The sequence below is a fragment of the Barbatula barbatula genome (assembly GCF_947034865.1).
Source record: "Barbatula barbatula genome assembly, chromosome: 17".
Taxonomy (NCBI): domain Eukaryota; kingdom Metazoa; phylum Chordata; class Actinopteri; order Cypriniformes; family Nemacheilidae; genus Barbatula; species Barbatula barbatula.
Window position 1 is genome coordinate 679594 of NC_136780.1, and position 20753 is coordinate 700346.

General features: G+C 41.0%; 1 protein-coding gene across 2 annotated transcripts; it reads left to right on the top strand.

The window, feature by feature from the left end:
* Positions 1-1166: 1166 nt before the first annotated feature.
* Positions 1167-19284, top strand: znhit6 (zinc finger HIT-type containing 6). 2 transcript variants are annotated; one of them, XM_079477635.1, is made up of 10 exons: positions 1167-1385; positions 1641-1706; positions 3863-3969; positions 4090-4178; positions 4728-4831; positions 8358-8423; positions 9694-9774; positions 12128-12205; positions 15030-15154; positions 16452-19284. In XM_079477635.1, the coding sequence occupies exons 1-10, from the start codon at positions 1297-1299 to the stop codon at positions 18881-18883; spliced, it is 3237 nt and encodes a 1078-aa protein (XP_079333761.1). In that variant the 5' UTR covers positions 1167-1296; the 3' UTR covers positions 18884-19284. The 2 variants fall into 2 exon arrangements, with proteins under 2 accessions (XP_079333761.1, XP_079333762.1); XM_079477636.1 differs by lacking the exons at positions 1167-1385; positions 1641-1706; positions 3863-3969; positions 4090-4178 and adding an exon at positions 4897-5056 and having other exon boundaries at positions 4739-4831; positions 16452-19265.
* The last annotated feature ends 1469 nt before the right edge of the window (positions 19285-20753 follow it).

Below are 20753 nucleotides of genomic sequence, written 5' to 3' on the forward strand. Positions count from 1 at the left end.
GCGCCCGCTCACGGAGATGCATCGCGAGGATCTCACGTGAAAACCAATTCGACAACTGGCAGGAATTTCAGTTTGTCACCAATTATCACGGTTGAAACAAATAGAAATATCAGCGTGTGTGCAGAAATAAGCATGCGTGTGTATTTACATACATGCGATTGTAAAACAACACAGTCTTGTGCGGGTCGGGCGACTTCTCCATGGTGCTGCAGACAGTATTCTGCAATCATTTTATTTCTTTCTCTTGTGTATATTTTGACATTTATATTGGTTATTTATGTTAACTTTTCAGAAATACTGTACCCCAATAAATTATGATATCTCTCAGAGATCGATCTGGTCACTTATCATTAATTTCACATTTTTATTTATGCCAAAACTGTATTTGTATATAAACACGAATGGTTGATTTTGTGTTGTGTTGTCTTCTGGCAGCTGTGATTGGATCATGTGAACACGCAGAGGAAGTGACGCTAGTTAACTTATGATTACAGGAAAGATAAATGTGCCAACAAACAAAACACAAGACAAAAAATGTAAATATGAAATATTTTGACATTAAATAAAAGGTGTTTTAATCCCCATGTCGTCATTTTTTTATTCCCTTCATAGTCGCTACATACAATTGTTTTCCTCGTCTCCTAATTGCAAGTAAAAGTAATTCAAGTTTATTTTAAACTTTCATAAAGAAGTGAAGTTCTTCTAGTTGCTACATAGTCTTGCCATTAAAAACATAAGTCAAGAGATTTTACAATCAACTTTAATGTAAGGCTGTGCAGACAACACAGAACAACTAATGTCATAGAATATATATATATATTAGTCCGAATAATCAATAAAAGTACTTTATATAGTAATAACAGGATCCACATGTACAGTTAATAATACTGTAAATAGTGTTATTCTACCATTTGTGTCCCACATATAAATCTGGCATTATGCAAGTTAACACATAACCCAGTTATATACTTGATGTTTTAAAATAAAAAAGTACTTTAAATATTCTTCAACTGGACGATCAGACCAGACGAGTGCTCAACGTTACAGCCGCAATACGTTTCTATTGTAATACTTTTATGTTCAAATGTTTTGTTATGAGAGCGATACAGATAAACTACATATAAAATAAGCGGTTTATATAAAAACCGTGTAAAATTCTAGCCGTCGCGATTTCAATTTCAGATTTCAGTGGGAATGCCGAGCGCGTAACTCGACTGTCGCAAACTGTCGTAAAGCGAGAGCGGAATACGGCAGCGAGTTACACACGTGTGCGGAGCGTTCAATGTTTTCCTGTTGATGTTTGCGACTATGATTTCTGTCATGGATAATAACGATACAGCGGAAGATGAGCGCAGAGGTGTGAAACGCAAGATGTCTCTATCAAGGTCAGATACTTTAATAAAAACACATAAAACTTCATGTTAACACTGAAAACCTAACGATTTACACTGTCTGTAATAGACGTAATGGTGCTGCTGGTAGAGTCTGCTCAAATGTTCGCTTTTTGTTCAGTTAAAACTGTTTTAAAAGATTATAACACCAGACGTATACCATAAAAATAACATGACGGAGAGTGTCTGTGGTATTACCATCTGATGCCTTCTGTCTTTCACGTGTTTGTGTGTCCTGATGTTGTTCAGATGTGACGTGTGTGGAACTGAAGAGGCCAAATACAGATGCCCCAACTGTATGAAACACACATGCAGGTGCCACATCACACACAAACACACACTAAAGACAAACACACACACTACAGACACACACTTAAGACAAACACACACACAAACACAGACTAAAGACAAGCACACACACAAACACACACTAAAGACAAGCACACACACAAACACACACTTAAGACAAGCACACACACAAACACACACTAAAGACAAACACACACACTACAGACACACACTAGAGACAGACAAACAAACACACACTTAAGACAAACACACACACAAACACACACTAAAGACAAGCACACACACAAACACACACTTAAGACAAGCACACACACAAACACACACTAAAGACAAACACACACACTACAGACACACACTAGAGACAGACAAACAAACACACACTTAAGACAAACACACACACAAACACACACTAAAGACAAGCACACACACAAACACACACTAAAGACAAGCACACACACAAACACACACACACACTAAAGACAAGCACACACACAAACACACACTAAAGACAAGCACACACACAAACACACACTAAAGACAAGCACACACACACACTAAAGACAAGCACACACACAAACACACACTAAAGACAAACACACACACTACAGACACACACTAGAGACAGACAAACAAACACACACTTAAGACAAGCACACACACAAACACACACTAAAGACAAGCACACACACAAACACACACTAAAGACAAGCACACACACAAACACACACTTAAGACAAGCACACACACACTAAAGACAAGCACACACACACTAAAGACAAGCACACACACAAACACACACTAAAGACAAGCACACACACAAACACACACTAAAGACAAGCACACACACAAACACACACTAAAGACAAGCACGCACACAAACACACACTAAAGACAAGCACACACACAAACACACACTAAAGACAAGCACACACACACTAAAGACAAGCACACACACAAACACACACTTAAGACAAGCACACACACAAACACACACTTAAGACAAGCACACACACAAACACACACTAAAGACAAGCACACACACAAACACACACTAAAGACAAGCACACACACAAACACACACTTAAGACAAGCACACACACACTAAAGACAAGCACACACACAAACACACACTTAAGACAAGCACACACACAAACACACACTAAAGACAAGCACACACACAAACACACACTTAAGACAAGCACACACACACTAAAGACAAGCACACACACACACTACACAAACACACACACACTTACACACTACAGACAAACAGAGTCACTAGAGACACACACACTAGAGACAGACAAACAAACACACACACACACACTTACACACTACAGACAAACAGAGACACTAGAGACACACACACTAGAGACAGACAAACAAACACACACACACTTACACACTACAGACAAACAGAGTCACTAGAGACACACACACTAGAGACAGACAAACAAACACACACACACACACTTACACACTACAGACAAACAGAGACACTAGAGACACACACACTAGAGACAGACAAACAAACACACACTTAAGACAAGCACACACATAAACACACACTTAAGACAAGCACACACACAAACACACACTAAAGACAAGCACACACACAAACACACACTTAAGACAAGCACACACACACTAAAGACAAGCACACACACACACTACACAAACACACACACACTTACACACTACAGACAAACAGAGTCACTAGAGACACACACACTAGAGACAGACAAACAAACACACACACACACACTTACACACTACAGACAAACAGAGACACTAGAGACACACACACTAGAGACAGACAAACAAACACACACACACTTACACACTACAGACAAACAGAGTCACTAGAGACACACACACTAGAGACAGACAAACAAACACACACACACACACTTACACACTACAGACAAACAGAGACACTAGAGACACACACACTAGAGACAGACAAACAAACACACACACACACACTTACACACTACAGACAAACAGAGACACTAGAGACACACACACTAGAGACAGACAAACAAACAAACACACACACTTACAGACAAACAGAGACACTAGAGACAGACAAACACACACACACTTACACACTATAGACACACACACCTTTCTGACTTGTGTTCAAATGTCCCTGTTTCTAGTTTGTCCTGTGTGAAACAACACAAGATGTGTTCGGGATGCAGTGGCTTTCGAGATAAGACGACATTTATCTCTCTCTCTCAGTTTGATGAAATGAATCTGCTCAGCGGTGAGTACCTGCGGCTGTCCAGTGCCTGATTCCTCCGACTACTTATCCTCCTCATATGAATGAGTGAAGGGCATTAGGTTTGCTAATAAATGTTGTCCGATGGTTCTGCTTCTTCTGTAGATTACAGATTTCTGGAGGACACGGATCGACTGAGACAAAGTTCTAACAGAGACGCAGTCATGCACGCTTCTCATCGACACCCGAGAGAGGTGTGATGTGTTCACGTTCACTTCATAGCACTGCAAATGCCATTTTTCTAACCATTCCCCCTTTAAAGTGATATTCTTTAATATTACTTGCTTCCGCAGAACACAAAAGAAGATATTTTGAAGAATGTTGCTGGACCGCATTCTTTGCAATGGATTTGTGTCCATACAATAGAAGTAAATGGGGTCCAGTGCTATTCAGTTACAAACTTTCTTCTAAATATCTTATTTGGTGTTCTGAGGAAGAAAGAAAAGGCATAAAGCTTTGAAATGACAAGAGGCCGATTTTCATTTTTGGGTGAACTATCACTTTAGGACCAATGCATGGTGGTCTGTCCGATCTATAAAAACACAAAGATTCATGTTGTTTCCACAAGGTGAGGATTTGATGTAAATTAAATCAAAACGAATAATCCTGATATCTTTTATGAAAGTGTGTTTAGACATATGCTTTAAATAATTGCTTTCAATCATCAAAATCTGTTACGAAGTATTTTCCTGTGATGGGGTCACATGTTAAGAGCATGTTTCTCTCTCTCTCTCTCTCTCAAGGGCATATGGTTAATCCGGAAGGCACGAGCTGCCAAAGTCACCCTGAAGATTCTGCCCAAATTGTTCAGCAGACACCGAGAGAACAGGACTATCTTCAGAAAAGCGTAAGGCTACGCTGTTTTTCTAAAGCATCTATGAATATTCATCTCAATTGAATTGTTTTTTTCAGGTTCGCAACATCTGCACAACTTTCAATATAGAAATACTGTTCGATGAATCCACATGGTGGCGCTGTTGATAAGTGCATTCACTACATCCATTTGATGACGAGAGAGGTTCAAAGTTCAGCGGTCCCGCCCTGACACTTTCTGTGGCTCCTCAGTCATGATGTTAAGTGTGTTTTTTATCAGCTGTGTGTGAGGAACAACCAGATATACCTCAGGAACGCTTGTAATTACTCGCTGTTCTTTTTTATAATTGAATAATAGTCATTAATTTCAGTTAAGAGTCAGACCAGAGATGTTCTTCTGACCACGCCACCTTTTATGACATCACCTCATAGAGACCGAATGGGCAGTGATGATTGGCTGAAAAGCTTGCAGGTACGGGTCAGAGCATCAGCGAGTTTAAATGTATGTGGATTTAGTGAAATGGCATACAGCCAGACCGTAGACTATTGCAAACACAATACACAACAGCAATATTTATACTGGCAGAACATGAAAAACAAAGGTTTACTCTGGGCAGTGAATGAAGATGCGATCCGACTGTAAATGTTAAATATAATAATTCACTCAGACAGAGCGGCCGTGTTTGTATATGTGACAGGAACAGGTTTCAGAATGTACCAAGTACACAATATGAGAAGCAGATGTGAGTCCGCGACAGACATGCTTGTGTTATAGGAAGCCAACAGTGTGTCTTTCTGTTTCCATGTCTTGCCGTTAAATCTGTGCTCGACCAATCACGACGCAGCACGCCAAAGTTCACGTCTTCAGTCGCGTTGTAGCCGCTGTTTGTTCACGCGCTGTGTACTAGTTGCACACATGTTCTGAATGATGTTTTATCGTCCGTGAATGAGTCTTAATGGCTGTGAAGCCGTGCTGTTTGTTTACCGTCAGTGCTTTTCATTAACAAGCCACTTCGCCTATTCTTCAAAAAAAAAGTTTTGTTCTGTTCTCGTCTCGTGCGTCTGTATTGAAAACTGTCGTGTAAACCAAAATCTCATTTTATTCCGAGCGTTCCTGATCAAAGCCGTCAGCAAATATTCAACCGATTTAAAATGATGCAATGCAGAAACAGTTAGTCGTGTGTAAGTTGTAATGCTGTGACCATTTACATCAAGGCGACGTTTTAACTTGCGCACAGCAAGTGCGACCGGCTCTGGGCCTCAAGTTGTTTGCACAAACATTTACGCACGTCTTCACCTCATATTGGCATATTGTGTTTTGCGGATGAAAGTCGTCACAGATGTAACGCAGACCTCATTTTGCACTGTTATCTTGAGAACGGGCCAGACATTTCGGAGTGTTTGAACGTTTACGTGTCGTTACCTTTGGGAAGTCCTGTACGATGCTGAATTCATTGCGGAACGGGACGCACTGTACATGACCTGAGACTGAAAGCCAGCTCTCGTCATCTTTGAAAGCATTTTTTTTTTAATTCAAGCCTCTAAATGAGAATCTTCACATTTTCTGATGGTAACATGCATTGGGTTTGGTTTTATAGGTTTGTTTGATATCACTTGAATGGCGTTGGTCATGTGACATTGTCTGAGGCATCAGGATCTTTAACACCTTTTTTTTTCTTCTGATCGTGAGCTCACGTGATGTGAGTTTTGTATGCTAGTTGCGTTTTGTGGGTCTGTTTTGCTCATTTCATTTTGCGTGATGATGTGTGACGTTTGACACGGCACGGAGATCTTCAGTCAGGTCAGTTAGAGATATTTGTGACTTTGATTTAAGTTATCAGATGCAGAGCGCAGGACTCCCTGTGCTTTGGATTGTGCATCATGAATGGAAAGATCTGGTTCCTCATTCCTGTTAGTGGCTGTAGCTAAAGTCACCCACAGTTTTATGGTAATTGAGGTTTGTTATGCCGTGTTCACAGCAAACGCGAACATCGCGTTCCACGCTCATTTACTACTTGCAGAAAAGTTCGTTATTTTTAACGTGGGTGACGCGAAAAACATCGCACCACCCAATTCACGTCATTCGCATCGCCTGCTGCGAGTTTGCATCCATGCGTGCATCCATCATTTACTCACGCAAATCGTTTAATTTGCGTTTGGTGTGAGCCAGGCATTAGACCTCAACCGGTCGTCTTCTGTGCTTATAACGATTCCTCATTTTCTTGTTTAAAACATGCGTGTCGTCCTCACCTGCCAGCGTCTCTCTCGTCAAGGCAAAGTATCCATTCCTCGACGGTGATCTCGCACCTGGAATCTCCAGCCCTTCCTAGCCACGCCTTTCTTCGGTCTTGCCCGCCAAGCCCGTACAACCTCATAAATTCCTTTGCCTGGAGGGCGGCAGAGCGCTGGAATGTCTTTAAACCTCGTCCTGCACCTAGACAGCCGTCTCGTTCTTTCTTTTGGATCAAAATGTGCATATTCACAACCATATATGAATCTGATCAAATCGGTCATGCTTTGACAGCTTTTTAAACGACATCGGTGGGGAAAGAGTTAAATCTGGCTTTATTACACGGCTGTTGCTGCGTTTATTTTCAAACTGTGTTTTTAACCACGGTAAAGGGGCGTTGTCTCTTGCTTCAAGCTGAATTGGATCATTTGCAGGCTGAGATTTCGTGAGGTTGGCATTCGTTTTGACCCGGTTCCAGAGGGATGGGCTCCCACGGACTTAGGGTTCTGATATTTTATTTCCATTCATCCCATGAGGTTAAACCGTGCCAGGATTGCGGTAAGAGAGCCAGATTGGACTGAGTCAGGCCTACACGCCCTGTCAAGAGCCGCTGGTGATGATGGGATTGCGTCAGAAGGCTTTGCGGATGAATCTGAAGAGCGGTTTCAGGGTGGAGGTTGTCTGCTTGAAGTCTTGTTTCGTGTTCTTTGGAACGGCGAGTTGTTTTAATGTTTGTGCTCTAGATTCACTTATTTTCAAGGTTTGGGCCAACGGTAAAATTAACTGAATTATCGTCATTGAATGCGTGACGAGTGGCATTAGTGCCCAAACGCACCCATCCAAACACACAGCAACACTGTGAAGCGTGAATGTTGTTCCAGTAAATATCCAACAAACTGCAAACCATCTTCACATCTGACTCGTCTGTATTTCCAAACAGACCTGAATGAACAGACGGCCTCTGTCCACCAACTCCTATAAGCATCACGTCTCGCTGTAATATCGTCACCGGATCATCTGACTTCTCTTAGAGCGTCATTACTGTCAGCTGAAGTTTGTCATCAGATTGACACAGCGTCAGGTTTATTCACAGACTGCAGACGGTTATAACAGTTTTTCTGTTTAGGTGTTTTCATGTTTTTAAATGCTTGTCCGTGAGTGTGATAAATACCTGACAGACGCGTCCTCCTCGTGCCCAACTGGATGATGTTCCTTATACAGAAGCTGAAACATTAAAACTTCTGTAATCTGTATTGAGTTTATGATGTTTATTACAGTATGAGATGATGGTGAAACTAAAACATGACATGACTGTTTTTTTTTTTGCCAGGGATGGACTCTTACATTGGCATCTGAAGATCCATTTTCCTCAGAGCGAAGCTGTTTATTCAGAGAGGTAGAGTGCTCATCTGTCACGTTATGTGTGAAAATTAACCTTGGGTTTTACTTCGCGTTAAATAAAGAAAATGCTTTACCATAGTAAACCACTTTAACTACTAATTAACCTTGATTTTACTGCGGTTTAACCATGGTGTTTGTTGTAAAACAAATGTTCTGAGGTGCGATTTATTGTGTAATATTTATTTTCATGTTTATATTTTGCTCGAGTAAATTTTGAGCTTATATCATTAGTTACATTATATCAGTATATGGCAAAATTTACATTTTATTCAATGTATTTTATATAGCACTTTTCACAGTGTGTGTTGTTCCAAAAGCAGCTTTACAGGTGAAAGTAAGAGAAACTATAAAACACAGCAAAGGTCAAACACAGTGCATTGTGTTTATAGAGCAAACAAGATTATTCTAATTAATAATAAATAAAGTTTAATAAAAGCAGTGTCCCTGTGATCAAGTCAACACGGCCCTGTGGCGAGGAACCTCTTGAGAAACCAGACTCAGCCGGGAGGACCAGTTCTCCTCTGACGTGTCACAGCTGCACTCAGTGTCTTTGATTAAACGTTACTGAGTAAATGTTTATGAATAACAGGGAGAGATTATTAGTTGTTATTTAAGACATTTCATTTGTAGAAAGTGTTTCGGTCTAATTTAGTATTATTTTGTGACTGATATCAGACAACAGATGAATGTTATAAGCGGGAAAAATTTTAATGTTATAATGTAACTGAGTGCAGCTATAACTTCAAACTGTTGTCATGTCATGTAAGTTTAGCATTAAATACTAAGTATTGTAAGTTTAACAATAATGTGACAAGTAGTCCGTCTTTGCTCTTGGTTGGTGATGGGATTGCCTGAGCTGGAACTAGAATGGTTAGTCAGTCCGCAGGAAGATCGCACGGGATGTTCAGCGGTTAGGGTTAGAATGTTTTACGTTGTTGAACCAATAAACAAACAAAAAGCACGATTTCAGCACTTTTACAATAGTAAAACCAATAGTGAATGTTTGTGGGTGGAACTCAAGATGTTATATATCATTATATATCGTTATATATCACCTTTACAGATCTTTAATTTACTCCTTGTGTTGTTCAATGGTGCACAAATCAAATGATCACGATCTGTGTTATTTGTAAATTGTTGCAGTAAACTTACTGTAAACTCCTATTCATTGACTATATTAGTTTTTCAGAAAACAGCTTTATTAACACCTGTATATGTTTTCAATAACCTGTGTGTGTATAATTGTGTTTTTATGATAAACTCAGGTTTCCTGATAACAGGGAAGTCCATCAGATTCTTCGAGACTTCATTCATCCATCAGAATCAGATCCAGTCAGACGTCAGAAGTATGTATGAACTCATCATGTCAGTTAAACATGCGTACAGTCTGACCTGACTGTATGAGTTCACCTGCTGAACCCGGACCACCGTCATTGAAACAAGATCAGACCGAAGAAAAATGCACACGAGTCGATACTAGAGTCACAACAGAGCGCACCAGTCAGATTGTTGACAGATGTTGATACTTGTAACTGGGTCATGTCGTGTCAAATCAAGCAGAAGTTGGCTGAAAAAAGTATAGTTCCATTTTTCTGGAGAAAGAAACACCTTAATGAAGAAGAACGCCAAATGATTAGATGCTGTGTATGAATGTTTAATGAGTAATCCAGTGTTGTGTAGAAGATGAAGAGGTGAAAATACCAAATTACAGCGGATGAAAAAATGACTTTACTAAGATGACAGCATCATTATATAATTTTTACCCAGAGATTGGTAGATGTATTTATAGAATCAGTTGACTTTTGCAATCTTTGTTGCGTTTCATGCTAATGGCGACGGTTCAAATGTGAGAAAAGAGCACTTTTTATGTTCTTTTTCCAAAGTTTGCATGCCTGTGAGTCAAGAGGTGTTGGAGATACCTTAATAAGCTTTTTGATTTTGGTTTAAAATAAACTTGTCTTTTAGTATCCCCATTTGTAAGGCCCTAAATGCCACTATCCCAGAGATATGGCTGATGTCAGACTGTTCTTATTTCAGTGGTCAAAAGTCAGATCTGGGTTTCTTTGCTTGCTGGTTGTCTTACTGTAAGTCCTTTTTTCACCCGCTGTAATTTGGCTCCAGATTTGAAGTGAAATCCCCCAAGTAGATTACTCTGTGAATGTTCATTTGTTACGCATTTAGGCTTTCTACATAATTTGAGGACTTGGTGTATTCCTCTTGAAAACTTTCAGAAATTTAGTTTGTTTGACACGTATTGACCCAACTTGTAAGCTAAGAAGCTCTGCTGGCAAGAGTTTGAGCAGCCTGAGTTTGAATTATTTGGTGGATATGAATTAATTGATAAATCATGAACCCTATACAGCACATTAACGCACAACCAAATAATCAATTGTGTTTATATCAAACATTTTTAAACTGCTGGTTAAGGATAGTTTTATTTGCGCAGTAAAGTGCGACGCGAGCGAGCGTGTTTGTCAATGATGTGCAGTGGTTGGTTAGTGATGACATCATTTCCTGGAGGTCACATTGTTGTGTGTCGTCTGAATGAGCAGAGATTGAGAGAAGATCTTCTCTCTGTCTATACCGCCGTGTCACCTGCGTCTGATATCATGACTATATGTCAACCTTTCTTCATCAGTTTATTATTTTCAGACGACCGTTAAACTTCTCCAATGGACGATGCAGGGATGACTTTGCTATTGGAAAGACGGAGCGTTGAATGTTTGGCAGGGTTTGGTGGATTGTTGTCTGTACGGAATGCTTGTGTATGTGTGTAAACACCTTTTGATTATAACGTTTAAATCCAGCTCAAGTGTGAATGAAGAAATGATCCCGGTCAAACCTCCACTAAATCAACACTAGAATAGAGTTTGAGGAGCGTTTACTCCTCACGATCTCAATTGTGTTCTTCAGACATACAGTTTTATAGTTTGGAACATTATGATTCTACAGATATTTCATCAGATGAGGATTCAGTGTTGGTTTAGAAATGTTTTATTTCTCAAATGAAGTCATTTATTAAACATGACGAGATGTGGTGAAATAATACGATCCAAAAGTCCATAAACATGCAGATGTAATCCAGTTTTCATGATTGTGATCTAATAGAGACATTATTGTCGATATTACAAAAGTCATTCAGATGAATTGATCATAAGCATGGGTGCCGTTTAACTTACTTTCTCGACGTTAGTGATGGAGTGTGTAGATCATTCAGGAACACTGGACATCAGATCACTTTACTGTATATGCCAGAACATGAGACAAAAAAAAAGAAATGATCTTTCCAAAATATTAGAAGAGCATCTTTCATCAGATAGATGGAGGTATAAATGATTCATTGATGGTTAGGTAACATGTCGATGGATGGTTTTGATTTCAGGGATCATCTGTTAGAACATGTTTCACAGTTCCTTTGAAATGCTCTTCTTCAAGCTCCTGAGAAGATCCAGAGCAAGAACCTTTGTGTTAGGCATGTGTGGATGTGGTCGTGTTTCTAGTTCTTTCTTCAAGCTGCCGTGGGTGCCAATTGTTCTCTATGGTTTATTTGTTTTAGTCAAATTTTAAAGCAGCATCTCAGAATGAAATCCCAGAATGCATTGCAGCAGGGTCAGTCAGGGATTCCTCATAAGATGTGGATCTGTACAGAGGTTATGTGAAATCGTTGGTGTTGATGTGGTCATGTGATGTGTTTTTCAGATTAAAGGTTTATGTCCAGAGCCCTCAGGAGGATATCAAAATCTTTATGAAGTCAGAGCAGACACAACCATCTCTCAGGTAACGTCTTCTCTGTCTGATGTCTGTCTGCCTACCTGATGGATGGATGTCTGTCTGTCTTTCTGTCTGCCTCATCTTTGTCTTTCTGTCTGTCTCGACTGATGTCTTTCTGTCTGTCTCATGTCTGTCTGACTGATGTCTTTCTGTCTGTCTCATGTCTGTCTGACCATCTGTGATGTAATTCAAACTCTCTTGAACACTTTCAGAGAAACAGCTTATAAAATTTACACTATATAATCCTCAAAATGCTTTGCATTTAAATAAAAAAAAGTGTGATGTATAAATCAGTCTCTGTTCAGATGCAAAGGCATAATTTACCTTAGTAATCCTGTGTTTCACCGGTGTAATCTGATCATGTGACGTGTTTCAGCGTGCTGTCATCACATGTGGGTTCGTTTTATTGTGTGTTGGGAATCAAGCATCTAGAAATGTATAAGAAGCTTTCGGAGGCTTCTGATTGGCTGAAGGTGTCGTCAGAGGTGAATCATTTCCTCTCTTGTTCTCAACCGGAGTTATTTACTGCTGTATGAAATCAACACTCAAATGCTTTATGGGAATGACATAATTTCTCATAAATTCCCGGAGTTACGCAGTTCGAACTCTTGAGCAGTCGTAGCATTTTTTGATTTCTTTCTCCGTTGGTTTTTCTCTTGCCCTCCGTGTTTTCAACGTGTGGTAAAGTCCATTAGAGACGCTCCCATCAGCCCGGTGGGTCCTGTTGTTTACTATTGTCTGTTTTTATTTGTGAACTCCTCTTACATCAGCGGTCTCCTTAAATCTGTGACTTTTGTCTCTGTATTGCCATCTGTGTTTGAAACATACATGGCAGGATACTTTCAGACTTATCGTCAGATGATGTCAAACTGACAGTGAAGTCATCCCGACAACTCGACTCATAAATCATGATTATAATCTTACTGTTGTAAATTGGAGACGGACAGATTATTTTATGCACATGCTTCAAAGCTGAGCATCATTCGATCGTATTAATATTTCCCTAATGTTTGGAAACATCTCTGTGCTGGCAGTGTAACCGCAGGACAGACGCGTCCTGACCGCAGCGCCTCATCCATCACTCGTCGACCGCAGCGTTCTTTAAAACCATCAGAGAACATCATAAAAAACAGCGTTCTGTAATCTGTTTGTCTGTATAAAAAGTGTTTTAATGTGTACGAACTGATTTTGAGGACCACGTACTTTGAATTACTCAAAGATCTGGCTGGAGCGTGTCTGTAGACAGCGTCACATGGGGTTGTGTGGTGTAGCTTTCACTGAAGTGATGACAGGCGACAAAGGAAATGTTTTGCAGAAAGCCCTAATATGGAGATGGTCTGGGCGTGTTAGTGTTTTATGCAAATGATTAAACTCGTGCACGCGGCCGCTCATTTAGACATTCACTAACATCATGACGAGGTTAATTATGCTGAAAGTTTTCGTGAGAAGTTCAAATGTGCTTATAAACTGTAATTATTAGTGAATGAGACCCATTGTATGAGTCATAATTAATGAATTTTCTTTAACGGCAAAAATCATTAGGATATTAAGTAAAGATCATGTTCAATAGATATTTTGTAAATTTCCTTTCGTAAAATGTATATAAACTTTATTTCTCAATATTTAGATTTTTGCACCGTCAGATTCCAGAGTTTTAAATCGTTCTCGGCCAAGTATCGTCCTATCCTAACAAACCACACATCAATGGAAAGCTTATTGATCCAAAAAGTGACCCATAAGAACGGTTTTGCTGTCCAGGGGCCCATTTTCTGTAGACCTGTAGGAAGCTGATAGCTGCTCAACATGAGCGTCTTTGACAGAGATCTACCTGATCGATGTTTGTATTATTCAGAGTCTGAGAGACAGAAGCTGTCTGCTAACTCAACTAGATTCAGATTTGGATGGAGGCCGTTTTCCAGAACGCTCCGGGACATAACTGTGGTCAACACACACACGGCTGAAGGGCCAATAAGACTGTCAGCGTTAAAACCGCTGGCTGTGATTTACATTCAGTCGGGAGCCGATAGTTTTGTGTTTAAATGACTCTCAAATCTCATTTCTGCCTTAAATAAACGTTCACGACTTTTCTAAACTCATCCTGGAGTTTGTGTCCAGAGAGTTTTGTTGAGGGTTTCAGTCCAGTTTGTTTATTTCTTCCGTGTCGAGTTGCAGAATTCCTGCGTTTCCCGTGTGGTTTGGCTCGGTCCGGCTGGTTTTCCTCTGTGTTTTTTAACCTCACAGATTTGGCCGAGTGGGGATTTGCTTCTGAGTTGACGCAGGTTGCTGGTTTGATGTTTATTTAAGATGCCCGCTGCTGTGAAAGCAGCCAAAATGAGCTAGACGGGCAAATGTCCAAACGGTGAGCGCGGTGAAGTATTGACCGCTTTAAAATCCCCGTAAAGACCAGATTTATGACACTCCGCGGCGACTCATGACTGCAGCGCTCAGAGATTCAATGATGTCACGCAGATCTTGAGATCGGCGTTTGTTAAAGCTGTTAGTGACTCAGGTTAAGTGAGTTTCCAGCCGTGAGGGCGAGCGAGATTTAGCGTCCAGCCAGGACATGACCGCTTCCTCTTGCACCTCCAAGCATGATGTCATGGGAATGTTCTAGAAGTCCAGAGCTACTGGAGAATGTAAACACTGTTGTTAATTATGAAATAATACAGCTTCATCTTCATTGTGTGAAAACTGTTTCACCTTCTACAATAAACATTTTAATGTGATTGGTTGTAATAATGACTCCTGTTTCAAAGGGAAAAACTGTAAATACATCAGCTTCGCTATAACGTGATGAGAGCAGTTTTGATGTTTGTGTGCTGTCTGACAGGTATCTTGAGCTGGAGCCACAGAAAACTCTGCGAGAGAACCTGATGCACAAGACCGTTGTGGAATACCCAGAAATCTTTGTGGTTCTGAAACAACACACCCATGAGTATGTCACCCGAACGAAGGGTAAGAAACACACACTGATGCTGAACACTATCACGCACGCACACCTGCACACAAACACACTCTCGCACGCAAACGCACTCTCGCACGCAAACGCACTCTCGCACGCAAACGCACTCTCGCACGCAAACGCACTCTCGCACGCAAACGCACTCTCGCACGCAAACGCACTCTCGCACGCAAACGCACTCTCGCACGCAAACGCACTCTCGCACGCAAACGCACTCTCGCACGCAAACGCACGCAAACGCACTCTCGCACGCAAACGCACTCTCGCACGCAAACGCACTCTCGCACGCAAACGCACTCTCGCACGCAAACGCACTCTCGCACGCAAACGCACTCTCGCACGCAAACGCACTCTCGCACGCAAACGCACTCTCGCACGCAAACGCACTCTCGCACGCAAACGCACTCTCGCACGCAAACGCACTCTCGCACGCAAACGCACTCTCGCACGCAAACGCACTCTCGCACGCAAACGCACTCTCGCACGCAAACGCACTTACACACACACACACTCACATTCCTAGACAAGGCCATACGCACACAGTCACACAAACATACACACTCTGTATCAAGGCTTTTCTGCAGAAGTAGTGAGATTGTCTGCACACATTTACACAACACGCTTGTATCCACAACACATGTGCTGTTTATTCTGGACGTTGCGTAACTGCAGCATTTGTGAAAGATTGAGTGAGACGAGTGTGAGAAGCACAACAGAAGCACAAAGCCAGCCGGCAGGGGTCCTCTCTCTCTCTCTCTCTCTCTCTCTCTGTCTCTCTGTCTCTCTCTCTCTCTCTCTGTCTCTCTGTCTCTCTGTCTCTCTGTCTCTGTCTCTCTGTCTCTGTCTCTCTCTCTGTCTCTGTCTCTCTGTCTCTGTCTCTCTCTCTGTCTCTGTCTCTCTCTCTGTCTCTCTGTCTCTCTCTCTCTCTCTCTCTCTGTCTCTGTCTCTCTCTCTGTCTCTCTGTCTCTCTCTCTCTCTCTCTCTGTCTCTCTGTCTCTCTGTCTCTCTGTCTCTGTCTCTCTGTCTCTGTCTCTCTCTCTGTCTCTGTCTCTCTCTCTCTGTCTCTCTCTCTGTCTCTGTCTCTCTCTCTGTCTCTCTCTCTGTCTCTGTCTCTCTCTCTGTCTCTGTCTCTCTCTCTGTCTCTCTCTCTCTCTCTGTCTCTGTCTCTCTCTCTGTCTCTCTCTCTGTCTCTCTCTCTGTCTCTCTCTCTGTCTGTCTCTCTGTCTATCTCTCTGACGGGACTGTTAATTTGTTTTCTAAAGTTTAACATTAATTCTCTTGTTCTTCTAGAGCACTTTAGTGCAGCTTCAGAAAAGGTCTCCAGAAAATCAGAAGAGCCGGTTTCTAAATCTTCTTCACATGTGCAAAAGAAAGCAAAAATCATCTCGGAGGCCGATGAGCTGGAGGACGGGGAGATACGTAGTGATGATGATGAAAGCGATGGAGATGATGAAGATGTAACAGAGAAAACAGCACCTGAATCACATCGAGGCGCTGGACGTCGTGATGAAGAGAAGACTCAAGCTTGTCTCGACGGGCACATGGGCTCTTCTCCGAGCATCAACAGCAGAGCTGAAGAAAGGTCGATCGTGTCTCAGACTCTTGGAGATGTTGGTGGTCAAACTGAGACGATGAGCAGCTTAAGTATCGATGTCAGAAACAAGGAGAACAACGCCGACATTTATGCTAGCGACGGTCACCTTTGTGCAGATGGTACAAGGGAAGAAACCCATGATGGCCTAGATACAGAAAATGTTGGTTTTGCTAGTCAACATCTCATTCCTCAAGATATCCATTCTGAAACTGATAGCCATGCTGATATCAGCGATAACATGGGTGGGGAGAATGCTAATATATATTCTTGTGAAGGTCATGTTCCTGCAGTTGTGCACAGTAAAGATGCTAACGCTGATAGTGTAGATGTACACAGTCCTAATGTTTATAATAGCGTCAGTTACTTTGCTACAGACGTTCAAGGCTCAAATCAGGCTGATGTTTGCGAAGGTGCAGAAAATGCTAATGTTTATGCTAACAACAGTTGCATTTCTGCAGATATCCAGGTTAATGGTGACAGTCAGGTGAACATAGAAATTGTTGATGTTTATAATAGTGACAGTTACTTTGCTACAGATGTTCACAGCTCAAGTCAGGCTGATGTTTGCGAAGGTGCAGAAAATGCTAATGTTTATGCTAGCAACAGTTGCTTTATTGCAGATATCCATGTTGAGGGTTCAAGTCAGGCTAATGCAGAAAATGCTAAAATTTGCGCTAGCGACAGTTGCATTGCTACAGATATGCAGGTTGAAGGTGCGTCTCAGATGAACATAGAAGATGCTAATGTTTATGCTGGTGACAGTTGCACTCTTGAAGATATCCATGTTGAGGGTTCAAGTCCGGCTAATGCAGAAAATGCTAATAGTTGTGCTAGCGACAGTTGCTTTGCTACAGATATCCATGTTGAGGGTTCAAGTCAGGCTAATGCAGAAAATGCTCAAATTTGCGCTAGCGACAGTTGCATTGCTACAGATATGCAGGTTGAAGGTGCGTCTCAGATGAACATAGAAGATGCTAATGTTTATGCTGGTGACAGTTGCACTCTTGAAGATATCCATGTTGAGGGTTCAAGTCCGGCTAATGCAGAAAATGCTAATAGTTGTGCTAGCGACAGTTGCATTGCTACAGATATCCATGTTGAGGGTTCAAGTCAGGCTAATGCAGAAAATGCTCAAATTTGCGCTAGCGACAGTTGCATTGCTACAGATATGCAGGTTGAAGGTGCGTCTCAGATGAACATAGAAGATGCTAATGTTTATGCTGGTGACAGTTGCACTCTTGAAGATATCCATGTTGAGGGTTCAAGTCCGGCTAATGCAGAAAATGCTAATAGTTGTGCTAGTGACAGTTGGATTCCTACAGATGTGCAGTTTGATGCTGCGTGTCAGATGAATGCAGAAAATGCTAATGTTAATGCTAGAGACAGTTGTGCTCCTACAGATATCCATGTTGAGGGTTCAGGTCAGGCTAATCTAAAGAACGCTAATGTTTATGCTAACAACAGTTGCATTTCTGCAGATATCCAGGTTAATGGTGACAGTCAGGTGAACATAGAAATTGTTGATGTTTATAATAGCGACAGTTTCTTTGCTACAGATGTTCACGGCTCATGTCAGGCTGATGTTTGCGAAGGTGCTGAAAATGCTAATGTTTATGCTAGCAACAGTTGCACTCCTGAAGATATTAATGTTGAGGGTTCAAGTCAGGCTAATGCAGAAAATGCTAATAGTTGTGCTAGTGACATTTGCATTGCTACCGATAACCATGTTGAGGGTTCAAGTCAGGCTAATCTAAAAAACGTTAATGTTTATGCTAGCAACAGTTGCTTTATTGCAGATATCCATGTTGAGGGTTCAAGTCAGGCTAATGCAGAAAATGCTAATAGTTGTGCTAGTGACAGTTGCACTGCTAGAGATATCCATGTTGAGGGTTCAAGTCAGGCTAATCTAAAGAACGCTAATGTTTCTGCTAGCAACTGTTGCTTTCCTGCAGATATCCATGTTGAAGGTGTGAATGTAGAAAATGCTCAAGTTTATGCTAGCGAGGGTCACGTTCTTTCAGATGTTCCCAGTGAAAGTTCTCATGAGGTTAATACTGGTGATAGCGTGAGTGACGTCAGCGGCCATGTTAGTTATCAAACTGTTTATGGGACTGAACACAGAGTCTGATAATCTACATATTCTTGATATCGCCTTCAGATAATGACAATAAGAATACTTGTTGTTACGGTGATAACACAGGCTGTTTATGTGACCTGTGATAAGATATATGAGAGGCTGTGACATAACACAAACTCTCCAGCACATCCTCACCTGAACTCTTACATTTATAATGTATTGTGATTTATAATGTTAAATACGATTTCATTTCTCTTACTGACCCTGAGTTTAGTTCGGACATCCATGCAGATGTAGTGTTATATAACACGTGTTAAAGCACAAAGTGTCATTGCAGAACGAGGATAACATCACATCTGAGGAACACAGAGGCTCATTTGTGTGCTTTATGTATTTATCACTTGAATAAACGTTGTTCTTGCAGGTCTCGTATGGTGTTTGAGAGGGATGTCAGATGTGTGTTAAGTCTCTATTGTTTGTGTTGTTGTGAGGTTTGTTTATTGCCGTTTGTATCAGCTTGTTCCCAGATAACACAGGTACGTCTGTAAGATCCGAAAAACATCTGAGAAACATCTTAGAGGAGGCAGTTTTGCAGACATTCTGAATCACATACATCTTACAAAGACATCACGGTGTCAGTTGTTGTCAAGGTCCAGAAAAGTACTAAAGACATTGTTAAATTGGTCAATCCGCTCATAGTGGATCAGTTGAAGTTATGAGAATGCTTTGTGTGAAAACAAACCAAAATAGCGACTTTAATGGATATTTTCGCCTCTGTCTTGTCAGTGTATGGCGCGCGTTCACGAGAGCACTTTGACGCATGCGTGTTAGGTTTGTCCGCATGGGGCTCATAACGCGAAAGTGCTCTCATCTAAGAAGTGCTCTTGTGAACGTGTGCCATAAACTGACAGGACAGAGAAGAATATATCCATTAAAGTTGCTATCTTGGTTTGTTTTTCACACATAAAGCATTCAAAATGCAATTGAGTCACTATGAGCGGATGAACCAATGTAACCATGTCTAGTGCTTTTCTGGACCTCGACGACAACTGACACCGTGATGTTTATGAGGAGGCCTTGAAATCTCTGGGATGTCTCTTAAATATCTTCATTTGTGCTCCAGAGACGCCGGAAGTTCTCGTAACATGTTTAACGTCATGTGGGGGGGGTAAAGAAATCACACAAAGTAGATTTTTGGGTGAACAATGTACAAAAACAAAATACGTCTTGCAGACATCAAACAGACGTCTCCCAGATGTACATTTCATTCCAAGCCATGGTTGTGTTTACAGCACACTGCTCACGATGTGTCCAGTTAACTGTATTGATCTGCTACATTTACAAAAACATTCAGTACACAGCCAGAGCACACTGTGTGAGGAGATATATACTTCACTTTTTTAATAGGACAGATGAAGTTTAGTTCTGATTTTCTTATCACATTTTGGGATGAGACATTGTCTGTGTCTCGCGCTGCCGAAAATGTGAAAGCGTCACTTTTGCACGACACTAAATGAAATGATCTTTTTGTTATTATATGTGTTTCGCTCGCCGAATGAAACATTAACCGTGAAGTGAGACTAGACTGCTTTTAATAACTCTGATTATTGTGTTTAAACTACACGTGTGAATAATATTTCTGTGTCCTTTTCTACAAACACTGCCTCCCTACATTCAGAATTTGAGTGTGATTCATAGGCCAAAAGAGAAAAAAACGGCAAATAAAAGTTCAATTTGAGTTGTAGCATGTTATATAGTTCAATAGACACCGCAATGACAGCGTTCTTGTGTTTTTTCCAGCTACAATGATCTGATATTGTGACAGCCCGTATTACATAAACATTTACGTTGTTTATATCAAGTCCCAGAACACAAACACTCCACAGCATTTTCAGCTTCGCTTAATAATACTAATAATACA